Consider the following 25,077-nt stretch of genomic DNA (forward strand, 5'->3'; position numbering starts at 1 on the left):
ATGTTCATTTTCAAGTAAATCCCTGCTACCATCCCTCTTCCCAGGCAATGACATCTGCTTTCTATCTTTGTGGGTTTTCTTTTTAATAAATCATATCAATAGAATTATACAACATGCTGCATTTCACAAATTTTTTTTTCATTTAGCATAAGGTTTTTATAATTGTCCTATGATGTAGCCAGTTTCAATAACTTAGTTTTTTTCAATTTTTGTTCCTTTTGGATTTTTTATGCACAACTTTCTAAACTGATACTTTTTTGCTTTCATGAAAATGGCCAGACTTAATGTATTTCTGCAAAATTAAGCTAGCATTCATAGTCTTGGCTACCTATAAGTCTTTGATTCTAATCATCATGCTCCTTTCAGCAAAACTCCCTGGCTTCTTAAAAGTAATCTCAGCTTGGGTTGTTCATTTAACCCAGAAGTTATTTAATAGGATCATAAAGAAAACTTCTAAGTGATCACACATTACCAGTAGGTTTCACTCTAACTGTTAGATTTTACTGTCAGATCTCAGTGCCTAGAAAATATGATTTGTAGGATATCAGGTTTCATGATGTCACTGACATTTCTTGAAGCCTAAAAACTTTTTAAAGAATTTTCTTTGTTATTCATTGAAAACATGTATTCTCTCTCTTTACTGGTTAAAAATACGGTCAATTTGTCTATCTGCCCAACTAATAAAACATCCTAATGATATTTAACATTCTTCATTCTCATTTATATGTTGAATATCACAACAGTTGATATATGCACTATTTTCAATGTCACCAAAAATAATTGTAAATGTGTCAAATTCTCTGTCTTCTCCATGACTCTTTGCATTAGACATTTTGAAATATTTTGTATTAAGGCTATATTTCTAAATGGCTTGCAATAGTAAGTAGTAGATTGTATGTATTATGTAAGTTTTAAATACTTCATCAAATTTTTAAGGGATTCATCAAATTTTCATCTCAATACAATTCTGCATGTTATTTTATTTTGTATTTCTTCTTATTAAAAATTTATTTTTCAGTCCTATGTAAATATTGATCAAAAATAGGAAGTAAGATACATTAGTTGTCTGATAAAATGCAGATTTAGCATCTCATGTGTTATGCACAATAACTCTGGATTGTAAATACAGCTGAGATAAGAGAAGACTGTGCGATTTAGTCACATTCATGGATTTCTCCAAAGCCTCATGTTTCTGTATTCTTCCTTTGTCTTACACTTCACTCCCCTGAAAATTAACAACATCAAACACTATAATTAGGAAAAACTTCCTACATAGTCACAAATTCTTAAAATAGACTCATGGAAAAAAAAAAGGAATATAAAAAAAGACCTATATATATGAAGAAACAAAATGTATGACTAGATATAGAAAAGGAGATTAAATGTATTATTAATTTATTTTAAATTTTAGCCATAATGAAAAACCTGTAACAGATGGCTTAATTTGTAAATTTCAGCAAATATTTAATGAAGAAAAATGCAAATTCTTATCAATTACAAGAAATAGAAGAGGAATGAAAACTCTCAAATTCTTTTATGATCCCTAAACCAGACAAACATATCACAAGAAAAGAAAACAACGGTCAAATATCTTTAGGAATATAGAAATACATCTTCAAATAAATATCACTGAACCAAATATGGCACCATGTGAAGAGGATTTTATACCATGAGCAAGGAGAATTGATCCCAGGAATACAGGGGCAAGATTACAACCAAAAATCCATTAGTGTAATATGCCATGTTAATAATATAAAGGACAAAAATCAATCATCTAATGAGACACAGGAAAAGTACCCAACAAAATCAAATTCCAATGCAGGACTTAGAATGAAAGCAGAACTCAACAAACTAGGAATAGAATCAAACTTTCAAAACCTGATAAACATCACATATGGAAAAACTGCAATAAACATCATAATTAATGGTCAAACACTGAATGTTTTTCCTTTAATATTGGAAATAGAAAAGGATGGTTACTGTTACCACTTAAAATCAACATTGTTCTTGAGCTTTTAGGCAGAGAAATCATAAGAGAAAAAGTAATCAAAGGCCTCCATACCAGGAAAGGAATGGTTAAACTATCTTTTATTACAAATGACATAATCATATATAATGAAGTAATTCACTAAAAATACATCTGAACTAATAAATGGGTTTAGAAAGATCACAAGATACAACATCAATATACAAAAATCAATTTTTTGTTTATATGCTAGCAAAGAACAATTTCAAAATAAAATCAATAAAACATTTCCATTCACAGTATCCTCAAAGGAAATAAATTATAACTAAATTAATGAAAGAAGTACATGATACATTTCTATTTCCCCTTTTGATCAGAATGGAATTGTTGCACCCACTGTGCCAGGATCAGGTGTAACTAATGAAGTATCAGTGGCAGAGAGAGTTCAAATAGAGTCCAGAGGCTACTATATGAGCAATTGGAGGTTGCTCTTAAACAAGCTTCAGGTAGACCTTGCTATCTGTCTTAACTTGCCATCCCCAACCAGGACCATTCCAGCCAATCTGAAAAACACCTAGGACAATATATAAGAATCCACAAGGGTTCCATGCACTAAAGTAACTTTCTAGAAACTTACAACCTCCAGGTGGGACCCTGGACCAGATAAGTCCTCAAGCCTAGAGGGCCCAGCCTCTCCAGAACATCATATAGCTCCATATTTCTACTGAATATTAGAGACACAACATTGCAACATGAAACATTTAGAATGGTTAAAGCCCAAACATCCCTAAATAGAGGGATCAAAGGATCAAAGTTGATGATGAAGTTATACAGAGAAGATAGGATTTAACAAATGAATATGAATCCTGAATCATTAAACTGACACCTCTTTTAATCTTCAGTATCTTAGAGTAGCCAGACATAAAAACCTAGAACTTTGGAATTTTAACCTATGTCAAACTCTGAAATAAGTTCTACAACTAATTGTGGTGCTGTGCTTTGAAATTTATTGTTTCTTTTTTTGTATATATATTATTTTTCACCAAAAAAGAAAGAAAAACAGATGACTGTGATGATAAAAGAATATTTAAACCATCTAGCCTCCTATATTTTGTAGAAGCTAGAAGGAAAAATCTGAGAGGATTGTATGGTACTCCATGACAAACTCTGGGCTCTCTCCTGTAACTACTTGCTGAAGGGCACTTTGAAAATTATTACTTTTTTATTTCTTTGCTTTGTACAGATGTTATGCTATACAATTATAAAAAAGAAAGTACAAAGTTGTACACTGGCAACTATAAAACATGGCTGAATAGTATCAAGGATATAAATGAATGGAAAGGCAAACAGTATTCAAGGATCACAATAGCTAATACTGTTAAGAACAGAATACTCCACGAATTCATCTGGAGATCTGATGGAACTGTTCTCAAAATTCTAATGGTCTTTTCTTATAGAAATTGACAAGCTAACCCTAAAATTCATATAGGAATAGAAATAAAACCTGTAACCAAAACAATGATAAAGATAAAACAAACTGGCAGACTCACACTGCCCGAATCTAACTGAATATGAAATTACAGTAACAAGGACACAGCAGCACTGACATAAAAAAGATCCATGTCATGAAAAGACAAGAATAGACATGGAATAGTCATGAGTGTCCAGAAATAAAAGTTTTCATTTGTGATGAACTGATTGTGACAAAGACACCAAGAAATACATAGGGAAAGAATAGTTTTTTCTCCACATGGTGCTGGAAAAACTGGATGTCTTATGCTAAAGGAGAAAACTGGACCTCTATATCATATCATATAGAAAATGAATTTCAGTTGGATTATGCACCTTAATGTAAAAGTTAGGACTATTATATTGTGATCTCAGGCTACGTAATATATAAGACCAAAACATAATCAGTAAATCAAAAATTGCTAAATTGAGTTTCACCAAAATTAAAACCTTTTGTTCTTGAAAAAACACCATCAAGAAAATTAAGAGATACGTTACTGGCTGAAAGAAAATATTTGCATACTATATATAATGCAATTGTCTGTAAAATATATAAAGAACTTCTACAATTGAACAAACAACCTGATAAAAACTAAGCAGAGATCTGTAAAAGATATTTATCTAAAGTGATCTAAACATTGCCAATAAGCCTAAGAAACTATGCTCAATATCATCATTCTTTAACAAAATTCAAATAAAAACAAGGAAATGCTAATTCACATCCAATAAGATGGTTATAAGCAAGCAAGAGACCTTCATACATTGCTATTGGAGATATAAACTGGTGCACTCACTGGGAAAAACAATTTCTCTCAACACGTTTCTCAAATTGTTACATATAGAACTATCATATGACCCAGCAATCCCATTCCCAACTATTTAAACATAAAACCTGTAAACCTATGTCCATAAAAAGACACGTACAGGAATGGTCATAGCAGCACTAATTATAGTAGCCAAAAAATGGGAGAAACTTAAATACCCATCAATAGATGAAAGAAATTTTGAGATGTTACATATGCACACAATGCAATACTATTCAGCCATCAAAAGAAATGAAGTATTGACACGTTACAGAATAAGCAATGGCAATAACTCACAGCTTATTAGGAAAACATATCATCAGAGAACTTTTATTTTTTAGCCACGTTTCAAGGAGCTAAGCAAAGTTCACTAGGACTTCTCAAGGAAAAAAAAGAGAGAGGTCACCTAAGATAAAGGCTTTCACTTTGTTTTTTGTTATGTTGTTAATTTTATGAGACATTTGCTTAGAACAAGATCTTTAATTCAGGCCTTATGGTAGGGTATTTTTATTTGAGCCAGATTTACCATGTGGATAATGAGGAAAAGCCTGTTGTGATCTGTGATTTGGAGAAGAGTCTTTAAAACCCCTAAAGTGACTTGGTTTCTAGACATCTCTCCTAAGAACTGCTCCCAGGTGATATTACCCAGATTTTGTGTGGGAATCATAGCAGCAGCCTCTTGAGGTGACACACACTCACTGAGATCTCTATTGAAAGGGGTGATCACACTGTCTCCTCTTCTTTGCTGCATTTTTTCTAGCAGCTTGTCTAGGTCATCACCCATTACAAAATAAAGTTGGGATAAGATTGTTATCTTGCTTGTTATCACACTACAATTTATACACTTTCCCATTCCATGTCTCTCTTGACCTTCTCAATATTCAAAGCAGGCATGATGGGATTATTGTATCTCCACTTGACATTATTAGAAAACTGAGGTCTAGGGCAACAGAAATTCAACCAAGGTCACATGACACATGAGTAACTGGGCTGAGGTGGCTGTCTCAGGCCAGGAAGTGTTCTCCAGAGCACACTGTTGCTCTCTGAGGTGTTAGCAATAACATTCTTAGGATAAAGCACACCAAATGAAAGGAGATCAGCTGGTGAGCTTGAGTTCCATACTCATCTCCTTGACAGGCTATGATTTAAATTTAGAAAGTCACACAGCTAGGGGCTGCCATCTTTGGTGGATCTTACAGCTACTTACCTAATGATGTGTTCTTGAAATGTAAAGCCAGGAAACTGACCTTTCCTATGAGGAGCTCATAACTAATTTCTTTCAAAAACTCACTTGCGGTAAACATACTCTCTGCCAGAGCTCTAGACTGATGCTGACCTGGAGAATAAAAGGGGAGAAGAGATGACCTGCCAATAATGGGAAAGCTGGATTCAAAAACGTTTGCCAGAACATTACTCACAATAGTAAAAATTAGAAACAATGGAAGTATTTAATAATAGGAACTAGGTTAAGAAAATTATGGCACTTCAAAAGACAGACAACCACTTGGCATCTGGAATGACAATTTTAAAGCTATATACAGAATCAGAGAAAATGTTTATAACATAATGTCAGGTAATAAGAGAAAAATTATGCATGCATATGATAAGAACTAGGAAGAAATGTGAAAAACCTAAAATAATTTTGTTTGTGTGGTTATTGTGGATATCTGTCTTAAAAATATAAACTCATGTTGCTAAGTTGTCTTTACAAGTGAAAATGAAAAAAAAAATTTAACATCTCATACTTTCTCTTAAAGCTTTCTAAGAAAAAAGATCTATTAAGAAAGGAGGGTTTTGCCAAAGTGAAGGAGCTTACCTATTTTGGCAGGAAGAGCTAGAGCTGTTCAATATAGAAAAGAGAAAAGCAAAACTGACTCCATATGGCTCTCTGGGGTTGATATTTGTGTTTGCAGCACAGGAATAAAAACAAAACACATTTTGCCAAGTGCCAATTTTCTGAAAACTTTTCTTTAGAGGCAATATTAATATCCTCCTCAATGAAGTGACTGTATGAGGGAAGTTGCTGGGAAATCTGATTAACGGGGCTTAAACCACCTGTAGCACTGGTTTTATCACATGCTAGAGTGGTAACATTTCCTAAACCATTCAAGGATAGGAGTTACATGAGACAAGGGTATCTATTAGTATGGTGAGCTTTAAAATAATGCTCCACTAACCAGCTGAGAGGGACATATGCCAAACTAAAGGCTGCAAAACCGATCTGAGGAGGAAAGGAAAAGTTAAAATTAGGTGGAAGAATCCAAGTTGGAGCAATTAACCAGACTTTGCTATCTGGAACATGGTAGGCACCCAATAAATATTTGTCAGATGGATGGATAATTGAATAGATTGGGATCGGGGGGAGTTACTCACCTAATACAACCACACAGAATTCATTTCCTCTGATTTTTGATGCACAAATTGACACAACATAATCTGGTAGCCTTTGATAGTGTCTCATTTCACTGAGAGTCCTCAATGTCTCTGAAATGCCCTCTGCCAAAGATTTCTGGGTCACAAACACATGTACCAAGTCTTGAGATATGCTGGTAATTAATCTGGCAAGCCAAGGGAGCTGTCCTAGTGACACAGGCATACACTGAGCACTCATTTTCAGGGCTCTCTCTCTCAGAGTAAATTCCTGCATAGCTTTCAGCATAATTTGTTCAAATTCCTCCCTGAGAGGTATCTGATCAGGACCTAAATTGAAAAGAATCATGGCTACAATTTAAAAATCACAGCTAGAAGAGACAGACATGCACGTACAGTGTATGGACCTTCTGAGTCTTTCATACTCTAATAGCCAGATAAGCTCACTTTTTCTTATAGCACCCAAGTAACAGTTCCTACTAAACTTTATCCATTACCTTCTCTCTTCTTTCTCTGCCTTGATTTGAAAAAAAAAAGCAAGTTTCTGTTCTATCCTGGATATCTTCAAAAGTGGATGTACTAAGAGAATATCAATTCCATTAAATGTCTTGATCATTATCCCTATTAAATTTGGCATTATTGAAATCATTAATGACTGATGAAATAAGAAGCCAACCCACATGCATATAATCAATTTTAGGTTTCATTCATTTCTCCTTTTATTCATAGGTACTTGGAAAAACATTTTATATATTGCTTATACATCTAATTTTGAGAAAAGTACATACAGGAAAATTAGGTTGAATGATTTTTCACTCCTGATTTATTTTTTAGGCAGTTTCACACTTTCCCCAGATAGAGAATGCTTTCATCATCTAGTTACTCTTCAGCTTTCTGGCTTGTTAAGTATGGCATTTGGTCCTCTTCTCCCATAATGGTTATAGCTAAACCTATACTGGTGACCTGTGGGCACTGCAATTAAGGGGACTTTGTTTCTCTTATTTCTTTAGAAACTAAACCAGTCTTCAGATTAAAATAAGCAAATCAGTGTTTGGGATCCAAATGACACAAATGAATTAAGATTCCTACATTTAGTTTAAATTTAAACCAGTGAGACTATGCTCATTTCCTCTATTCAGTTGTGGTTTTTTTTTCTTGCTATGTGAATGTGAGATTTGAGATGCTGACTACCGTAAACAGATACAGGCTCTGCAGTGCCTGATATCTGAGACCAAGTGATAGTCTCATAGCCGAGGGTGAAAAGCCCTGACTGAACCAAAGGATAAGGGATTAGACTTTCATATGGGCAGGAAGCAAACCATTCCTTCTCAAGTCGAGATTTAAGTGGCCTCCCCAGCCCTTGAACATCTCCTCTGGGAATGAAAATGAGGAGTTCAGTGATATTATTTTTTAGAATAAGGAAAATTAAATAAAATACTAATTTAAAAAAAGCAACAGTTTTAATTAGAGAAAATATTTTTCAGGATTAGTTGGGAGCCAAGGTCTGGTAGGAGAGTGGAATTTCTCAGAATACAAGGAAATAGGGCAAGAAATCTATAATGCTGACATTGTTCTTCTTTCTTATGCTGTCCCAAATCACTGGCTAGGAGAAGTGCCCTTTTTGCACCTGTGAACCATTAGCACTTCTGAACTTCACTTAGCTTTATCAAATAATCGCTGTTTGTGTTCATGCGTGTACACTTACCAGTAGTGAGCTTAAAGTGTATAGATGTGTTCTGACAATGAAATGAAGGGAAAATGGTCATTCAGTTAAAGCTTTCATCTATCAGAACACATGACAGTTCAAAAGCATGTGACCCTGACTGCTTTTACCTACTGCTTCTAATAGGGAACCTAAAGACTCAGATAGCTGGTTAATAGGTATGCCCATAAGACCCACCCTAAACTGTGACTGTGTAAAATGTTCTGTTAGGTAGTATAATTAATTCCAAATATAAAGGCATTCTGGGCAAATAAAATTATCAAACATGTTCATAACATTCTTTGTTGTCTTCAAACTCAAACTCAATTTATAGAGTTTTGACTGATTTACTCTTAGGATTTGCACAATGGATGAAATTTAGCAAAGTTTAAATGAGGCAAGAGACTTAGAGTCAAATATCCAATCATCTCCCAACATTTCTTCCTCCTTAGCCTTTACAGCTAAATGGCAGGAGCCTTTTCTCCACTATTCACAAGCTTGGTAATAATGATGTTTCCTCCTTCAAGAGCTAATCTCCAGTAACTCAGGGTTAGCTGGGCATCAATTCTGATGGTTTTTTAGATAGCATTATCTTAATAGGAAAAGGCATGGTTCAAACAGACCCAGAGCCTTCCAAAAATCTCTGGGTCTGCTGATTTCATGATCTACTTCAAAAGATTTTCAGATTGTGCAATAACAGATTTTTTCTTTTAAGTGACTATAGTAGAAAAACATGTTCTTCCTGAAGAATCTTGTTGTTCTGCTCCATTACCTCCAGGGAACTGGGCCATCCAAAAATTAGACCTGTTCTTTTGGAAGTTTGGATTTACTTTAAATCCAAAATGTTTAAATGTTCATAATCTATAGTATACATGAAAATAGTCTTGCTGCTTTCCCCAAAACATCTAGAGGCAATTGAAATTTTTCAAAAACTTCAGAGGAGGCAGAACTTACCAGTTTTGGGGAGACAGAAAAGTCCTAATATTCAGTCTAGCTTGTTTTTTAAAAAAAAAAAAAAAGAAAAGAAACAGCTTTCTATATTGCAAATTGAGAGATCTAATTGATTGACTAAAGGGAAAACTAAAGAGAATTGACCCTACAGGACAGAGGAGTCTTGTGTAATTAAATAGAGATTTTTCTATTTTTAAAGATAAAACCTTGGGGCACAGTGGCTCAGTATGCAGAGTTCTTGCCTGCCATGCCAGAAACCTGGGTTTGTTTCCCAGTGCCTGCCCATGCAAAACAAAAAAAAGATAAAACCTTTTAGTAATTCAAGACATTTTGTTTTGACCATTTGGTTCATTTAATTACTTGGACTTTGATTTTTTTTAATTATTATTAAGGTTAGAAAAATGCTATACAGAATGGCTTGGTTTGCTGTAATATTATTGCTCTTTGTGGTCTTGTTTTACTAATTCAAGGTATCTCTCTAAGAGCTGCTTTTAGATCTTAGAATAGAGTCCAAAGTCCAATGTCAGTATGTAACAATTAAAATGATGACATCAAATGGGCTGCACATCCAGGTGATTTTTGTAATTTTATTACCTATTAATAAGCGTGATTAACAAATTCTAGGTTTATCACGAAAGTGGCTCAGGGGAATTCTGAAGACTTGACAGATTCAAAGGCACATGTTAGAGCAGAAACCAATCACAGCAGCCTTTAGCCTCTCATGCCACTAAAAGTTGCAGCCAAGGTTGCTAATTGATGTTCCAAAGACCGAATCTGATTTTCTGAAGCTTTTGGCTAGGCCAGTGTTTTTTGTTTTTTAGGTTATTTGTTTTTTATTTATGATGCACAACCACATACAAATGCAAACTAGGCCAGTGTTTTTATTATTTTTAACACTCAAATATTTTTTAACATTAAAGGAATTTAAAGCGTGTATATAGAATTTTTACATCATTTTACATCTTGAACATTTTTCTAAGTAAATTAGTAGATTGAAGTCCCAGTTTATAATTAGGCTGTATATTAGATGGCCTCCTGCAGTTTGCAAAATAAAGGGCATTACAATGTAAATGCTGCTGAACCACTACAGTATTTCCAAGGCACCTGCATATACCCACTGTGGGGCTCAGGCTGATATACCAAATAGAGGAAGTGAACGGTTCATGACCTATGTAACCTCTTATCCTAAAGCTCAGAGAAACTTCCAGAGAGGTCCACAGTTACTGCCTCAATGAAGGAAAGAATAATGGAACTACATCAAAGGGGAATAGCTGGAAAAAGGAAAAATGGTGTAGGGATAGTGGGTAAACAAGATAAAAAGGCTAAGTGGAAAACCATAAAACCACTGCATAAGAAAGTTGGCTATACTGCATTCCAGATGGCAGCAGCATTTTTAGAAAGGTTACTTGGCCAGATTTCCTAAGGGAGGGTGTACAGTTCTGTAAATTTCTGTTATTATCAACAATTCAGGAGACCTTTGGAGCAAGTTGAGAATGGCCAGTAGGTGGAGCAATTCATCTCTCTAGGCTCCGAAGGAGTAAGAGGCATGAGTTTGGAAGTGGGAAAAATAGGGAGAGAGACAGGTGGTTGACATGGAAATGAGGAAGAAAGGAAAGGAATAGGAGAAAAACGGAGGAATGGGAGAGGAAAAGGGAAAGTCACAGTGAATAGGGTTGAAGGAAAGAAATGGTAGAAGGCAAAGAAAGAAAATAAGAGAAAATAAGAAATAGTAGATGAATTTAAGAAAGTGGGAAAGGAAAAAGTATGTTATAACAAACAATGAAAGTAGTTACCATCAAATAATTATTAAAAACAGCTTACCGACTTCCGGAAAAGATGGCAGCTTAGTAAGATGCGCGGGTCTTAGTTCCTCCTCCAGAAAAGCAACTAAAGAAACAGAAACAATACGAAACAGCTCCCGGAGTCACGACAGAGACCAAAAAGACAGCGTACCCCATTCTGGAACAGCTGAACGGGCAGGGAGAATCTGCTGCGGTGAGCTACCCGAGGGGCGCGCGTTTTCCCGGCCGGGTCGGCTGGCGACTGAGGTCCCCTCCACGCACGTGGCTCCCCGGTCTGACTGGGAACGTGGGATAGCGTCACGCTTGGCGTTTCGGGCCAGCTGGGCAATTAGGACCGGCACTCTCCCAAGCCACGGCGGCCAGCGACCCCCACCTCCACGCGCGGTTTCCCGGGCCGACTGCCGTGCAGACAGACGAGCGCCACGAGCGCCACCTACTGGGCAGGAAAAGAAAAACAGAGCCCAGAGATTTCACAGAAAAAGCTTTCAACCAGCTGGGTCCCACACCCAGGGAAATCTGATCAAATGCCCAGACACCAGCAGAAAATAATGGATGACGCTCGGAAAATTGAAGATATGGCCCAGTCAAAGGAACAAACCAATAGTTCAAATGAGATACAGGAGCTGAGACAACTAATGCTGAATATACGAACAGAAATGGAAAAATTCTTCAAAAACCAAATCAATAAATTGAGGGAGGACATGAAGAAGACATGGGCTGAACAAAAAGAAGAAATAGAAAATCTGAAAAAACAAATCACAGAACTTGTGGGAGTGAAGGACAAAGAAGAAAAAATGGAAAAAACAATGGATACCTACAATGGTAGATCTAAAGAGACAGAAGCTACAATTAGTGAACTGGAGGATGGAACATCTGAATTCCAAAAAGAAACAGAAACTATAGGGAAAAGAATGGAAAAACTTGAGCAGGGGATCAGGGAACTGAATGACAATATGAAGCGCACAAATATACGTGTTGTGGGTGTCCCAGAAGGAGAAGAGAAGGGAAAAGGAGGAGAAAAACTAATGGAAGAAATTATCACTGAAAATTTCCCAACTCTTATGAAAGACCTAAATTTACAGATCCAAGAAGTGCAGCGCACCCCAAAGAGAATAGACCCAAATAGGCGTTCTCCAAGACACTTACTACTTAGAATGTCAGAGGTCAAAGAGAAAGAGAGGATCTTGAAAGCAGCAAGAGAAAAACAATCTGTCACATACAAGGGAAACCCAATAAGACTATGTGTAGATTTCTCAGCAGAAACCATGGAAGCTAGAAGACAGTGGGATGATATATTTAAATTACTAAAAGAGAAAAACTGCCAACCAAGACTCCTATATCCAGCAAAATTGTCCTTCAAAAATGAAGGAGAAATTAAAACATTTATAGACAAAAAGTCACTGAGAGAATTTGTGACCAAGAGACCAGCTCTGCAAGAAATACTAAAGGGAGCACTAGAGTCAGATACGAAAAGACAGAAGAGAGAGGTATGGAGTAAAGTGTAGAAAGAAGGAAAATCAGATATGATATATATAATACAAAAGCCAAAATGGTAGAGGAAAATATTATCCAAACAGTAATAATACTAAAAGTTAATGGACTGAATTTCCCAATCAAAAGACATAGAATGGCAGAATGGATTACGACCCAGCAATACCACTGCTAGGTATCTACTCAAGGGACTTAAGGGCAAAGACACAGACGGACATTTGCACACCAGTGTTTATAGCAGCATTATCTACAATTGCAAAGAGATGGAAACAGCCAAAATGTTCATCAACAGACGAGTGGCTAAACAAACTGTGGCGTATACCTACGATGGAATATTATGCAGCTTTAAGACAGACTAAACTTATGAAGCATGTAATAACATGGATGGACCTAGAGAACATTATGCTGAGTGAGTCTAGCCCAAAACTAAAGGACAAATACTGTAAGGTCCCACTGATGTGAACCGACATTTGAGAATCAGCTTGGAATATATCATTGGTAACAGAGACCAGCAGGAGTTAGAAACAGGGTAAGATAATGGGTAATTGGAGCTGAAGGGATACAGACTGTGCAACAGGACTAGATACAAAAACTCAAAAATGGACAGCACAATAATACCTAAGTGTAATGTAACTATGTTGGAACACTGAATGAAGCTGCACCTGAAATACGGTTTTTTGTTTGTTTGTGTGTTTGTATCTTTTGTTTTTGTTTTTTTTCTTTTTCCTTTATATATATATATATATTATTAGTATTATTATTTTAATTCTCTTCTCTATATTAACATTCTATATTTTTTTCTGCTGTTTTGCTAGTTCTTTTCCTAAATCGATGCAAATGTACTAAGAAATGATGATCATACATCTATGTGATGATACTAAGAATTACTGAGTGCATTTGTAGAATGGAATGATTTCTAAATGTTGTGTTAATTTCTTTTCTTTTTTTTGATTAATAAAAAAATTTAAAAAAAAAAACAGCTTACCCAGCTGCACAAGATATTGAATAGTCAGAAGAATCATATTTTCCACGCTCAGGAGTTGGCTGCTAGTCAATCCTAATTGTTCCAAATCTGTTTTTCAGCTGTGGAATCTTGTAGCAATTCACCAGCAGAGGACTCACAACAATGCTGCCAACATTTCCATAGAAATAGGGTAAAGTGCCATAGCCTGTCCCAACAGAAGCAGGTCAGTGAAATTCAACTTTAAACACACACATATATATATATGCTCAACCAGATACAATTACTCAACTATGATAAAGGATGCTTAACAAAGTTCCTTGCCCTCAGAGATGACTACCAAACAAATATTTTAATCCTAGGGAATTCATGTTGGATGCCCCAAATTCTACCCTTACATTAAAGAAGATGAACAGGAAACAAAATAGTCAAATTATACTTTTTATGTCTCTCACATAAAAGATATTTTAATATCCTATCTCTGCCACAGAGGACTGAAGAAAGTTTGCAAAGCATTCCTGTGTATTCCTGTAATATTGCAATAATAAAATATTTTCTCACAAATTCCTGATCAAATTTCTTTTCAGATGAAAATTTGTCTCTGAAGAAGAAATCAGAAACAAACAAACAAAAAAACCCTTCAATTATGCATTTCACTTTCTGGGTTTTTCTTAAAAGATAATATAAGCTAAATATATATAAAAAAACAAAAGAAATAATTAAAATGAATATTAAGGAGTATTTTGCCTTTTACTGGTGTTTGGTAGTTTCTACTCCTGACTATTTTAGCTATTTTTGTTATATTTTCTTTCTAAATGCCAGGAAATAGTTGCAAATCATCTTGGAAGTAGATATTATAAAATATGTTGAAAATATACTCTGTTTTGATGGTGAACTGTTGTGAGACTTCATAAAGGCAGAAACCAAAGTGTTTTTGCACTTCATATATTTCCAGGGCTCAGCTGACTGTTCCACAAGAATTTTCTAACCCATATGGTAGAGAGATAACTGGGATTTTCCCAGTACATACAGGTTCAGGATCAGCTGATTGGGCAGACAGTATTTGAAGCAAAACCATTCATGATAGTAGGCTCAGGCTAACCACAAGAAGCAGATAACACCTCACTTAGACATATTCTAAAGATCTGGTGGCACTTAAACATTACATCTAAAACAGATGTCCTGAAGATCAAGCAGGCAGTCTCCTTCTGGTCTAGGCTAGCCCCAAGACCAAGGAGACTCCTGGGGTAGGAAAGAAAGGCACTAAATTCATCCTAAAATCTAGGTACACCTAAATTTTGACACCTCTATATATAGATAGCCTAGAAGGACTCAGACCCATTAAGATACTGATTCCTAGATGTTCCTCATGGCAAGAACTCTGGGGGCTCTTGGTTCTCCTGGGTAGGTCTGTTATAGCTGGCTTAGTTTGCTTCCTCTCTCTGTGATTCTTTTTCCTTTTAGTGGTATGCCCCTCCCCCACCTCATTCACTCTCACTATGCCTTCAGGACATAGATTAAACATCCCAGCTCAAAAATCTTCTCAGATCCCTCCAGGTAAGCCCTCTCTCTAAGCACTTGTTCTGAGAATCTCTACTACCTCCCTACCACAGTGTATGGAAATTGTTATTTACATGTCAGACCCCCTACTGAACACTGCTCCTTGAGGGCAAAAAGGCATTGCCTTATTCTCATTCTAATCGCATGCTGAAGACCACATGAAATAACTGACCAATAAAGCTAAAATAATTATTAGATGGAAAAATGAATAAACATACAATCAATGAAATGGAAAAACACTTCTAGATTTCAAGCTGACAGGGAAACTTTGCCTTACCTACCAGAAATAACTGGCCTAACTCCTGAGTTACTCAGCAAGTTTTGGGGAACAATTACAGTTTCTCCTGCAGGAATGGGCTGAGGTTGTAAAATTCCAGTTAATGGAGTTTGTGGAACTGTGGTACATAATAGAAGCTCTGGAAAAAAAAGTTTTTTGAGAAGAATTAGAAATGAAAGCTAAATAAATTACAGTTGAAAGCAACACAGCTTTAATACATTAACAGAGAAGTTTTATAAATCTAATGGTTTTTTTCATTAAAATAACCCATGTTTATTATATAAAATTAGCAGAAAAATAATAGAAAGAAACAAACCGACCATAATCACACTGTCCAGATATAGCTACTAGTTAGCATTCTGGTAGCTTTCTTCTCATTTGTTTTTCCGCAGTTAACCTTTTGGATTCTGTTTTATACTTTATCTTTTATCCACTAGATTATCAGTCATATATGCTCAGTGTATAAAATTTGAGAAGGATAAACTCATCATTAATCAGTACTACCTACAGGCAATCCCAGTAACATATTGACATAATTCCTTGTGTATATAAGATCTCTATGTTGTCTTAATAAAACTATGTACTTGAATTTATATTTTTAAAGAACCTCATCTATGTCTTAGAATTGGTATGATTACAGCTGCCTGCATTTACTACAGCAAGACAGACAGGGTTTGATGTCCATTTAATCATGGGTCCCAGGACCCATGGATCCAGGAACCAGATCCCAGGAGAGCAAATCCACAGTCATGATGGTAAAACAAGTCTGTTTTTGCCCTATAATGGTGGTAGATTAAGATCAGTTGTAATGGCACATGGTAGACATGATAGGGACAAAATATTAGCTATTCTCACCATCCTTCCATAATAATGGATGCAATAGTTGGTTAAAAATTTTTACCTTCAAGGGTTCAGGGAAAGAACAGGTGATGATATTTCTGCTAATTCAAAATATTTAAAACCAGTCTTCTTAAACTCACTACCCTCCCCCTCTCTATGTGGGGCATGATTCCCAGGGGTATAAACTTTCCTGTCAATGTGGGACAGAAATCCTAGAATGAGCTGGGACTCAGCATCAAGGCATTGAGAAAAACTTTTAGACCAAAAAGGGGGGGAGAGAAATGAGACAAAATAAGGTGTCAATGGCTGAGAGATTCCAGAGTCAAGAGGTATCCTGGAGGTTATTCTTACATATTATATAGATATCACCTTTTTAGTTAAGGTGTATTGGAGAGGCTGGAGGGAACTGCCTGAAAATGTAGAGCTGTGTTCCAGTGGCCATGTTTCTTGATGTATAATGATATAGCATTCACAATGTGACTGTGACTGTGAAAACTTTGTGTCTGCTGCTCTTTTTATCTATGGTATGGACAGATGAGTAAAACATATGGATTAAAAATAAATAAATAACAGAAGGAACAAATGTTAAAATAAATACAGTAGATTGAAATGCTAGTGATCAATGAAAGTGTATTGAAAAAATAGGGGAAGTAAAGGCTAAAGTATATTGGGTAAATAGAAATACTAGCTAGTCAATGAGAGGGAGGTGTAAGGGGTATGGTATATATGAGTTTTTTCTTTTTTCTTTTTATTTCTTTTTCTGCATTGAGGCAAATGCTCTAAGAAATTATCATGGTGATGAATACGCAATTATGTGATGATATTGTAAATTCTTGATTATATACCAAGAATGCAATGATCATACAGTAAAAATGTTTGTCTTTGTATGTTGTGATGCTTAAAAAAAATTAAAAAATTAAAAAAACAAAAACAACAACAATGACAAAAAAAAACACAGTCTTCTGTCAAAATCTTACCAGTTCTTGCAAGAGGTCATGCTGTAGACACAGGTACAACTAAACCAGGTTGGGGGACAGGTGACCCAGGATACCAACCCGCTGTCATTTCTTTGGTGGCCCAGAAGTGAACATGGTAGCTGAATAAAAAAGAAGGATAAGCCTTGTATACAGCAAAACAGAAGAAAGGAAAGAACATCAAAGTAATACAGGACCTTTAATTTCACTATACTCAGAAAATCTAAATCACTCTTCTAGAAGTAAAATTAGAAAAAGTCACATTAACAATACCATTTAATATCTATATACTGTTTTACAATTTACAATTTTATCCATCCTATTTCATTTGATTCTATCAAAAAACCCACGAAGTATTATCATTATATCCATTTTGTAGATGGAAAAAGGACAAATATTATTGTTATATCCATTTTGTAGATAGAAAAAAGAAAACTTCAGATATGTCCAGGGCCACACAACAGAGAATAACTTTGAACCCTGAACTGTAGTCAGTAAATCCCATGGTTTTTCAAGATGGTTTCTTAGTCATTTATTTGAAGTATTTCCCATATAGGCTTGTTCATGTAGAATCACCAAGACACCAGAATTATTACTATTTGCACCAATTATAAACTTTTAAAACACTGTGTGACAAACTAAGGAAAAACTCTGGGAGAGTGCTGTCAGATAATTCATCATTCTGAAATCTGTAGCACTTCTACCATAATTAAGTAAGATTTCAAAGTGGGTTTGGTACCTTGGTCTCCTGATGCATAGCCTGGTCTTGGTGACAAACAGTAGGTCACTGGGTGGGCTGGAGTAGAGCTGGATGCACTATTCTTTCCTCCATGGCTACTGTTTCCATTAGCAGCATCTGTGGTATGCAAGGAGAGAAGGAACTCAGAAAAAACCTGGGTAGGACACTACTTTCTGTAATATGCAGAAAACCCCACATTCTAGGATTCAAAGAAACCTCACTGAAAGGACTCAGCCCAGTTGAATAAAACCAACTATACCCATAAGAATAGTACCTTCATTAAAAACTGAATGTCACCTAAAAGTAATTTTCTGGGATCCCCAAGAGATCTTTTAGAATTGGAAGACCATTTTCAGTGAAGTATTTGGAGATGGGTAGATGGAAGAAAAGAAAAACAATTTCTCTCCCTCTCTTTTTTAAAAAATTTATTTGTAATTTTGTACACATAGAAATTCTCAAACATATACAAAAGTACAGAGGCTAGTACAATAAACTCCTATGTACCCCCACCCAGCTTCAAAATTTATCAACACATAACCAATCTGGCATCATCTATATCTCCACCACCTTCTCCCACACATGCTGGATTATTTTTAGGCAAATCCACTTATCACATCATCCCTAAATACATCTCTGTGTGTTTCTAAAAGAAAAGGAGTCTTAAAAACATAACTGTCAAAAAAAACATAACTGTCATATCATTATTATACTAAGCATTAACAATAACATTAATAGTTTCCTAATATCCTATTGGTATTCAAATTGTCTCCAATTATTTCAGAAAAATTTTTTTAGCTGGTTTGTTCAAATTGGGGTTCAAAAAAGATCCACATAATAAATTTAGATATGTCTCTTAAGCTTATTTTAATCTATTGGATTCCCCCTTCTTCTGTTTCTTTCTTACAATTAATTTGTTGAAACCTGGTAGATTGTTCCATTCTTTGGAACTTGCTGTTTGGAACTCAGGTACTCACTGAACATTCCTTTGTTATTTCCTATGAACTGATAGTTAGATATATAGAAGATTGATCAGATTCAGGTTCAATTTTTTTGGCAAGAGTATCTTATAAGTAGCATTTTATTATTTTCCATCATGAGGCACATATGGCTGGTTTTCTCTCTTTTTTGTGTGTTTTCAAGTGTTTCAAGTGTTGACAGTCCAACCCTTGCATTATGAAACTGCCCATCAGCCTTTCATCTTATGGTTTTAGCAGACATGGTTTTATAGCCAAGAACCATTATTTTATTAACTTTTTAAATGCTGTAAATACTTGAATTCAGTTTTTTTAGGTCTATAATCTAAGCAAGAAGTGGATCTTGTAAAAGATGTTTGAACCAGAGTAAGAACAAAAGCAGTCTAGGTGAATTATGATGCATAGCTGCTGGAAAGTTTCCAAGAGTGGTAGGCATTTTTTTCTCCTCACTCTTCTACTTTTTTGACCATTTCTTCTCTGAAAATACTATGTTGTACTTTTCTAGAATTCTATCCTTAATTCATAGCTTGTCTAATCCTTCTTCCCTCCCTGACTGATATCCTTTACTCTAATGTTTTTAACTCCATATTGGTAGTTCAAATATATATCACCAGTCCTGAATTCCACCCAGCCCCATGGTAAATCAAAATAACTGTTGAACATCTCCACTTAGATTTCTCATGGGTATCTCAACTACAACACGTCCAAAACCAAATTCACTATCCCCTCTTGAAAAACTTGCTCCACTTGCTATTTGCCTGTCTCAGAAAACAGGATCACCATTAACCTAGAATGATGAGCACCAACCCAGACTCTTTCTTCTCCTGCTTGCTCACATTAACTCAGTTACAGTATCTGATTTTACTTCCTGAATAGTTGTTCAACTCTATTATCACCCTGGCCAGAGACATCATCATTTTTCAACCAGATGATTGAAATGACCCCCAACTAGTTTCCCTGCTTGTCTTCTTACACATTTCTTCCAAAATGACCAAGGTCAAGTTCAAATCAGACCATGTCACTCCCTTGTTCCATCAGTTATAGAGTAAAATCTACACCTCTTAGCATGGCCTCCCATGATCTTTTTTTGCCCACCACTCCATGCTCACTCCCCGCCATTCCCTGCCTTTTATATCTTTGGTCTAACAAGTCCAAACTTCTTGAAGTTCCTGCATTCATTGTGCTGCTTCTTTCTTCTGAAACTTTGCTCCTCTTACTCCTTGTATGTGAAATGCCTTTCCCCCACTCCTTTATACAGTTAACATCTCCTTATCATTCACGACCAAGTTCCTTCAAGAACTCATTCCTGATTACTCCCTAAGATGTTGGGCTAAAACCCTCTCCTCCACACTCCCTTATTTATTGTTGTTTCTATCACAATACACTGAAAATATCTTGCTGTGGATCTGTTTTCCCAACTAGATCACAGTTTCTGTAGGCATCAGAAATGGAATCTTACTTACCTTTGTTTCCCAGTTCCTAATCATAGCAAGTACTCAATAATTGTTTGTTGAACAGAATCAAACTACTGTGACTCCTCTGTGTGCTGAATGTTATTCCCTCACTTTTCTAGGTGGACTACAGAGAATGCAAAGTTTTGTACAACAACATACAGCTACAGACAGTTTCATTACATTTTCAACTGGCAGGTAGAAGCAGCTTCTGTATTCTTCTACCAATTTACCAATTAAATTTCACAAAGTCTTTTGTAGACTATGTATTTACCAAAGAAATATAAGTGAGGAAAACATCACCTGCAGCAAAAGTCTTCCCTCCAACCTGCAAAGATGAAGCCAGAGGTTTCACAACATTCTTATTCCAGGTCAGGTTCTGAGCTCAACTTAAACTGATTGCAGAATTAGCTGGACTGAGAATCGTTGAATCTTCAAAATGAAAGAGGTTGTTTAAAGTTAGTAACTATTTATATATGCAAAGAGGAAGTTAATTCAAGAAGAGAGAGTGGAGAGGGAGAAGACTAAAGAATTTCCATTTTCTCTGACCTACTCTGACATCTCAGGAAAGTTAATTTCTCTGTATTCAGATCTTATTTATTTAACAAACACTCACTAGAAGTTATTATGTCCTGGGTGCCAGTCTAAGCACTTTGAATCTCTGTAAGAATTCAGTGAGGTAGGCATTATTACCTTGAACAGTTATTGTCATTTAACTTGGCCAAATTTGGATGACCTGAAATCAAGGATATCATTATGCTTCATATAAAAACTATATCCCCAGTTCTCTTCTCTTCAAAATCATATTTTAATGAGATATATTTATTCCTATTCTGATGAGTTTGCCATTTAAAAGGTATAATGCAAACTAAGACATTGCAATCTGGGAGAAAGCTTTTCTCTGCAGGAATGCTACTTTCATTTTTTTTTAATAAACTAGAATTAATTTATGTAAGTAAGAGCAGGTACTTCCAAAAGAAAGCTCCTATTTCAATTCAGAAAATAATTCATCCCAGAAAAATACTCATTCCATTTCAGAGACAGGCCATGTAGAGATAAAGACATCAAATGGAATTTTCCAAATTGAGTACAAACACCAAATCTTTGACTGCTCTGTAACAGAGCAACTTGGTCAGTCAACACAGAAAAATGTCAAAAGTTACTGGTAATTCCTCTGAGAGTTTGAAAAATAAAGATTTTTTCAATGCTGATGCTACATTAGAAAGAACCTAAAAATTATTATTCATACTACAATGTGGTTCCAGAAACATCTAATCAGTGCTCACAAGAACTCAAGAATTTGAAATGGTTCCCTAATGGCTTGGAAAAGTTAATGTGTTTCTTTAAGGGCCTGACTTAGCACCAGGGATTGGTTTTTATTTTTATTTTTGCAAAATTTCAACCATTTGTTTATTCAGATGAAGACTGTTGGATAAGGTAAGCAGGGGATTGGTCAATAATCAACAAAGACACTTACAGATCAATCCAACTGAACAGAGGAATTTTATATTATTCTCTAACTTTAGATTAATATTGGATACAAAAAAAGATTCTGGAGAATGTTTCAAAATATTTACAATGTCAAGGTCTGATGTCATGATCTTTCTCCACAGAACCCACTGTTTTGAAAGACTTTCAGGCATGTGTGTGAGTCTCATGGATATCTTTATATGATGTCAGCAATCCCTTCTTTGCTATCTTCTCAGACAAAAGGAATATCTTCAGGTCCCGTTAATTAGTCAACATCTTATTTAAAACTCCAGGCTGTCTTTTCTTCACCATATCAATATCTACTCCCATAATAAGTTGTTCAGTAGCTCATCATTCTTGAAAAGCTCACCAACTGTATTATCATACTTTACACTATAAGATCTAAAAGAAATTGATGTGAAGAGGATTTCTGCTGAAAATCAGGTCATCCAACATCTTGAAACAAGGAGAAAATTACTTCTTTTATTTAAGAGGTTTCCTTCCCAGGGATGAGCCTGGCCCTAGCACTCGAGATCAACATGCCATCCTGACCAAAAGAGGGAAAAGAAGTGTAACAAATAAGGTATCAGTGGCTGAAAGAGTTCAAATAGAGTTGAGAGGCTCTGGAGGTCACTCTTATGCAAGCTTCAGTCAGACATTGCCACTTACTATAACTTGCAAAACCCCAACCAAAACCATTCCTTCCAATCCAAAAGAATACCTACAGTACTATATAAGATTCTACAAAGGTTCCATGCATTAGGGTAACTATGCAGAAACCTACAACCTCTAGATGGGTCTCTGGACCAGATAAGTCCTGAAATGCAGAGGGGCCAGCCTCTCCAGAACCTCAACTAGGTCCACCCACCACCCCATATCATCAACAGCATCTTCCAACATGAAACAATTAGAATCCATAGCCCAAATACCCTAAAAAGTGGGAAAAAGATCAAAGGTGTTGGTGGAGTTACACAGAGAAGGTCAGGTTTAACAAATGAGTATGAGTGCTGAATCAGTATATTGATATTTATTTTTAGTCTCCAGTACCTTAGAGCAGCTAAAAGTAAAAATCTAAAATTGGAGAACTGTAACCCACACCAAACTCTGAAATCTGTTCTACAACTAACTGTTGAGATGCACTTTGAATTTTATTACTTTTTTGTATATATGTTATTTTTCACAAAAAAAAGAGGTGGAGTATAACAGAGAAGTTAGAATTTAATAAATGAGTATGAGTACTGAATCATTATATTGATATTTCTTTTCTCCAGTGTTTTGGAGTAACTAGAAGAAAAAATGAAAGATCGTGGAACTGTAACTCATACCAAGTTACATAACAAGCAGTTCTATAACTACCTGTTAAAATGTACATGGAAATTCATTGCTTTTTTATGTATGTTATATTTTACATTTAAAAAAAAGTTATATAAAAAAAAGTTTCTTGGTACCAAAATGGTCAGGGAGCTCAATCCTTTCAGAAGGCTTATTTGTCTTAAGGAAAGGGGACTTTGCATCCTTTCAGAAAGACTCAGGAATAAACATCCCTGTGACCAATGTACCTATGTACTGCAGATGGTGCTTACTTCCTCATCTCACCAGGGAGTGATTTTAAGGTCCACTGAAAGAACAGACCCTGGAAAATGCACATGCAACTTTACATATTTGCAGAAAACTGAAAATAGCTCAGATTTTTCAGGTATTAACAGAAAGCCTTGTAGGACAGGAATTCTAAGGAACTTTGCTGCGCCATTACAGAGGTTGGTCAATAGTTTTTAGGTCCCGATCATATTGTTGGAAACATGATTAGTAGCTTGCTGCACTAGTTAATACCTATAATTTTAGAATAGGCAAGATCTGGTTGAAACATTATGAAGTTGCAAAGACTTGGAAGGGTGGTGATTCACCACTTTTTTCAAAATCAACAATTTGAAATAACAAAGACCGGTATCTTAAAAATAAGGGAAAGTTGAGTGGTGCAAAGGTGGCTCAGTGGCAGAATTCTCGCCTGCCATGCCAGAGACCCGAAATGCCCAGAGCCTGTCCATGTAAAAAAAGGGGGAAGGGGAGGTTACAAAATAAATCAATAGAAATAAATTGTTTCCATATATATAAACAGCCAATAATTAGATAAAATGCCCAGTAATGAGCTTAATGAGAAATATACACAACAATATAAAGAAATCTTTAAAATACCTCTGAATAAAACATAAAATGTCTGTTTAAAATATTGGTGGATGGGTACAAATGGCCAAGTTTTAGAGGTAGATAACAGGTCAATTGTAGTTCATCAAATCATTCCATTTTTATATGTGTTTGAAAATTGTATAAAAAGTATTTTAAAAATCTAAAAATACTTCTGAGGTCACAAAAGCAGACTTGAAAAAATGCAAAGATATACCATGTTTTTGAGCAGGAAATTAGTGTCAAAAAAGATGCCAATCAACCTACATTAATTTATAAGTTTGCTATGATCCTAGAAAAAATACTATAGGCTTAGATATTGTTAGAATGTGTATTGGTAGTACTAGAATGTTTTAGCTTGGCAAATTGATATAATGTTGATATGGGGGGGAACCCCACAAGAATAGCTGGAAACATTCTGAAAAACAGGAGAAATGAAGGGAGGTTAGCATAGTTATATAATAAAATATAAGTCCTCAGTCAATAAAACACTGAAATCTTGTTGCATTAGTAGAAAAACAGTGCAATGTAATAAAAAAGGCAATAAGAGACAGAACACATATACAGATAAGAATTTAATGGAAGATAAAGGTAGTAGCTCAAATCAGCTATGAAAACAGAACATTCAATAAACTGCTGAGACAATGGCAATCAGGAAAAACAAAGTTGAATAGACATCTTATCCCAAGCATCAAAAGAAAGAAACCAAATGGGCCAAAGGTATGAAGTTAAAAATGGAAAATATAATAATAATAATAGTAGGAAACATGGGAAAAATTGGTTATCATGTTAAAATGGAAAAGGCCAAATTATTATTCAAAATGCAGAATCCAAAAAAAATTGGTAAATTTAGCAACTCAAAAATGAAAAAATTCTGAATGACAAAACACAATATAACCATGTAAACAATAACCAGAAGAAAGCTGGAGTGCCCAACTAATGTCAGACAAAATAGGCATTAAGACAAAAATTGAAACTAGGGAAAAAGAACCCTTCTACAAAGATAAAAGGGTCAATCCACCAGAAAAACAGAGCAATTATAAACATTTCTGCATC

General features: G+C 35.4%; 2 protein-coding genes and 1 pseudogene across 4 annotated transcripts in view; all 3 read right to left on the reverse strand.

The window, feature by feature from the left end:
- Window positions 1-14,116, reverse strand: part of LOC143673280 (GREB1-like protein) — a 79,459-nt gene extending 65,343 nt beyond the window's left edge. The window contains exons 1-4 of the mRNA XM_077147601.1: window positions 13,580-14,116; window positions 6,652-6,978; window positions 6,095-6,118; window positions 5,486-5,614 (exon numbers count right to left, since the gene is read on the reverse strand). Coding sequence (XP_077003716.1) covers window positions 5,486-5,614; window positions 6,095-6,118; window positions 6,652-6,978; window positions 13,580-13,616 — 517 coding nt within the window. The 5' untranslated portion in view covers window positions 13,617-14,116. The remainder of the gene's footprint in view (window positions 1-5,485; window positions 5,615-6,094; window positions 6,119-6,651; window positions 6,979-13,579) is intronic.
- The window catches only part of LOC143673279 (GREB1-like protein), a 75,013-nt gene that overhangs the window by 5,297 nt on the left and 44,639 nt on the right, over window positions 1-25,077 (reverse strand). The window contains exon 10 of one of the 3 annotated variants that reach the window (XR_013170295.1): window positions 10,091-11,188. The exons of 1 other annotated variant lie outside the window; for it this stretch is intronic. The gene's annotated coding sequence lies outside the window, so the exon portion shown is untranslated. Of the gene's footprint in view, window positions 1-10,090; window positions 11,189-25,077 lie in introns of those variants that run through there. One more of the 3 variants, XR_013170293.1, reaches the window with a different exon arrangement.
- Window positions 20,811-22,539, reverse strand: LOC143673284 (transcription termination factor 1, mitochondrial pseudogene; annotated as a pseudogene).

Source organism: Tamandua tetradactyla, unplaced genomic scaffold (genome assembly GCF_023851605.1).
Source record: "Tamandua tetradactyla isolate mTamTet1 unplaced genomic scaffold, mTamTet1.pri scaffold_73_ctg1, whole genome shotgun sequence".
In the NCBI taxonomy this organism is placed as follows: domain Eukaryota; kingdom Metazoa; phylum Chordata; class Mammalia; order Pilosa; family Myrmecophagidae; genus Tamandua; species Tamandua tetradactyla.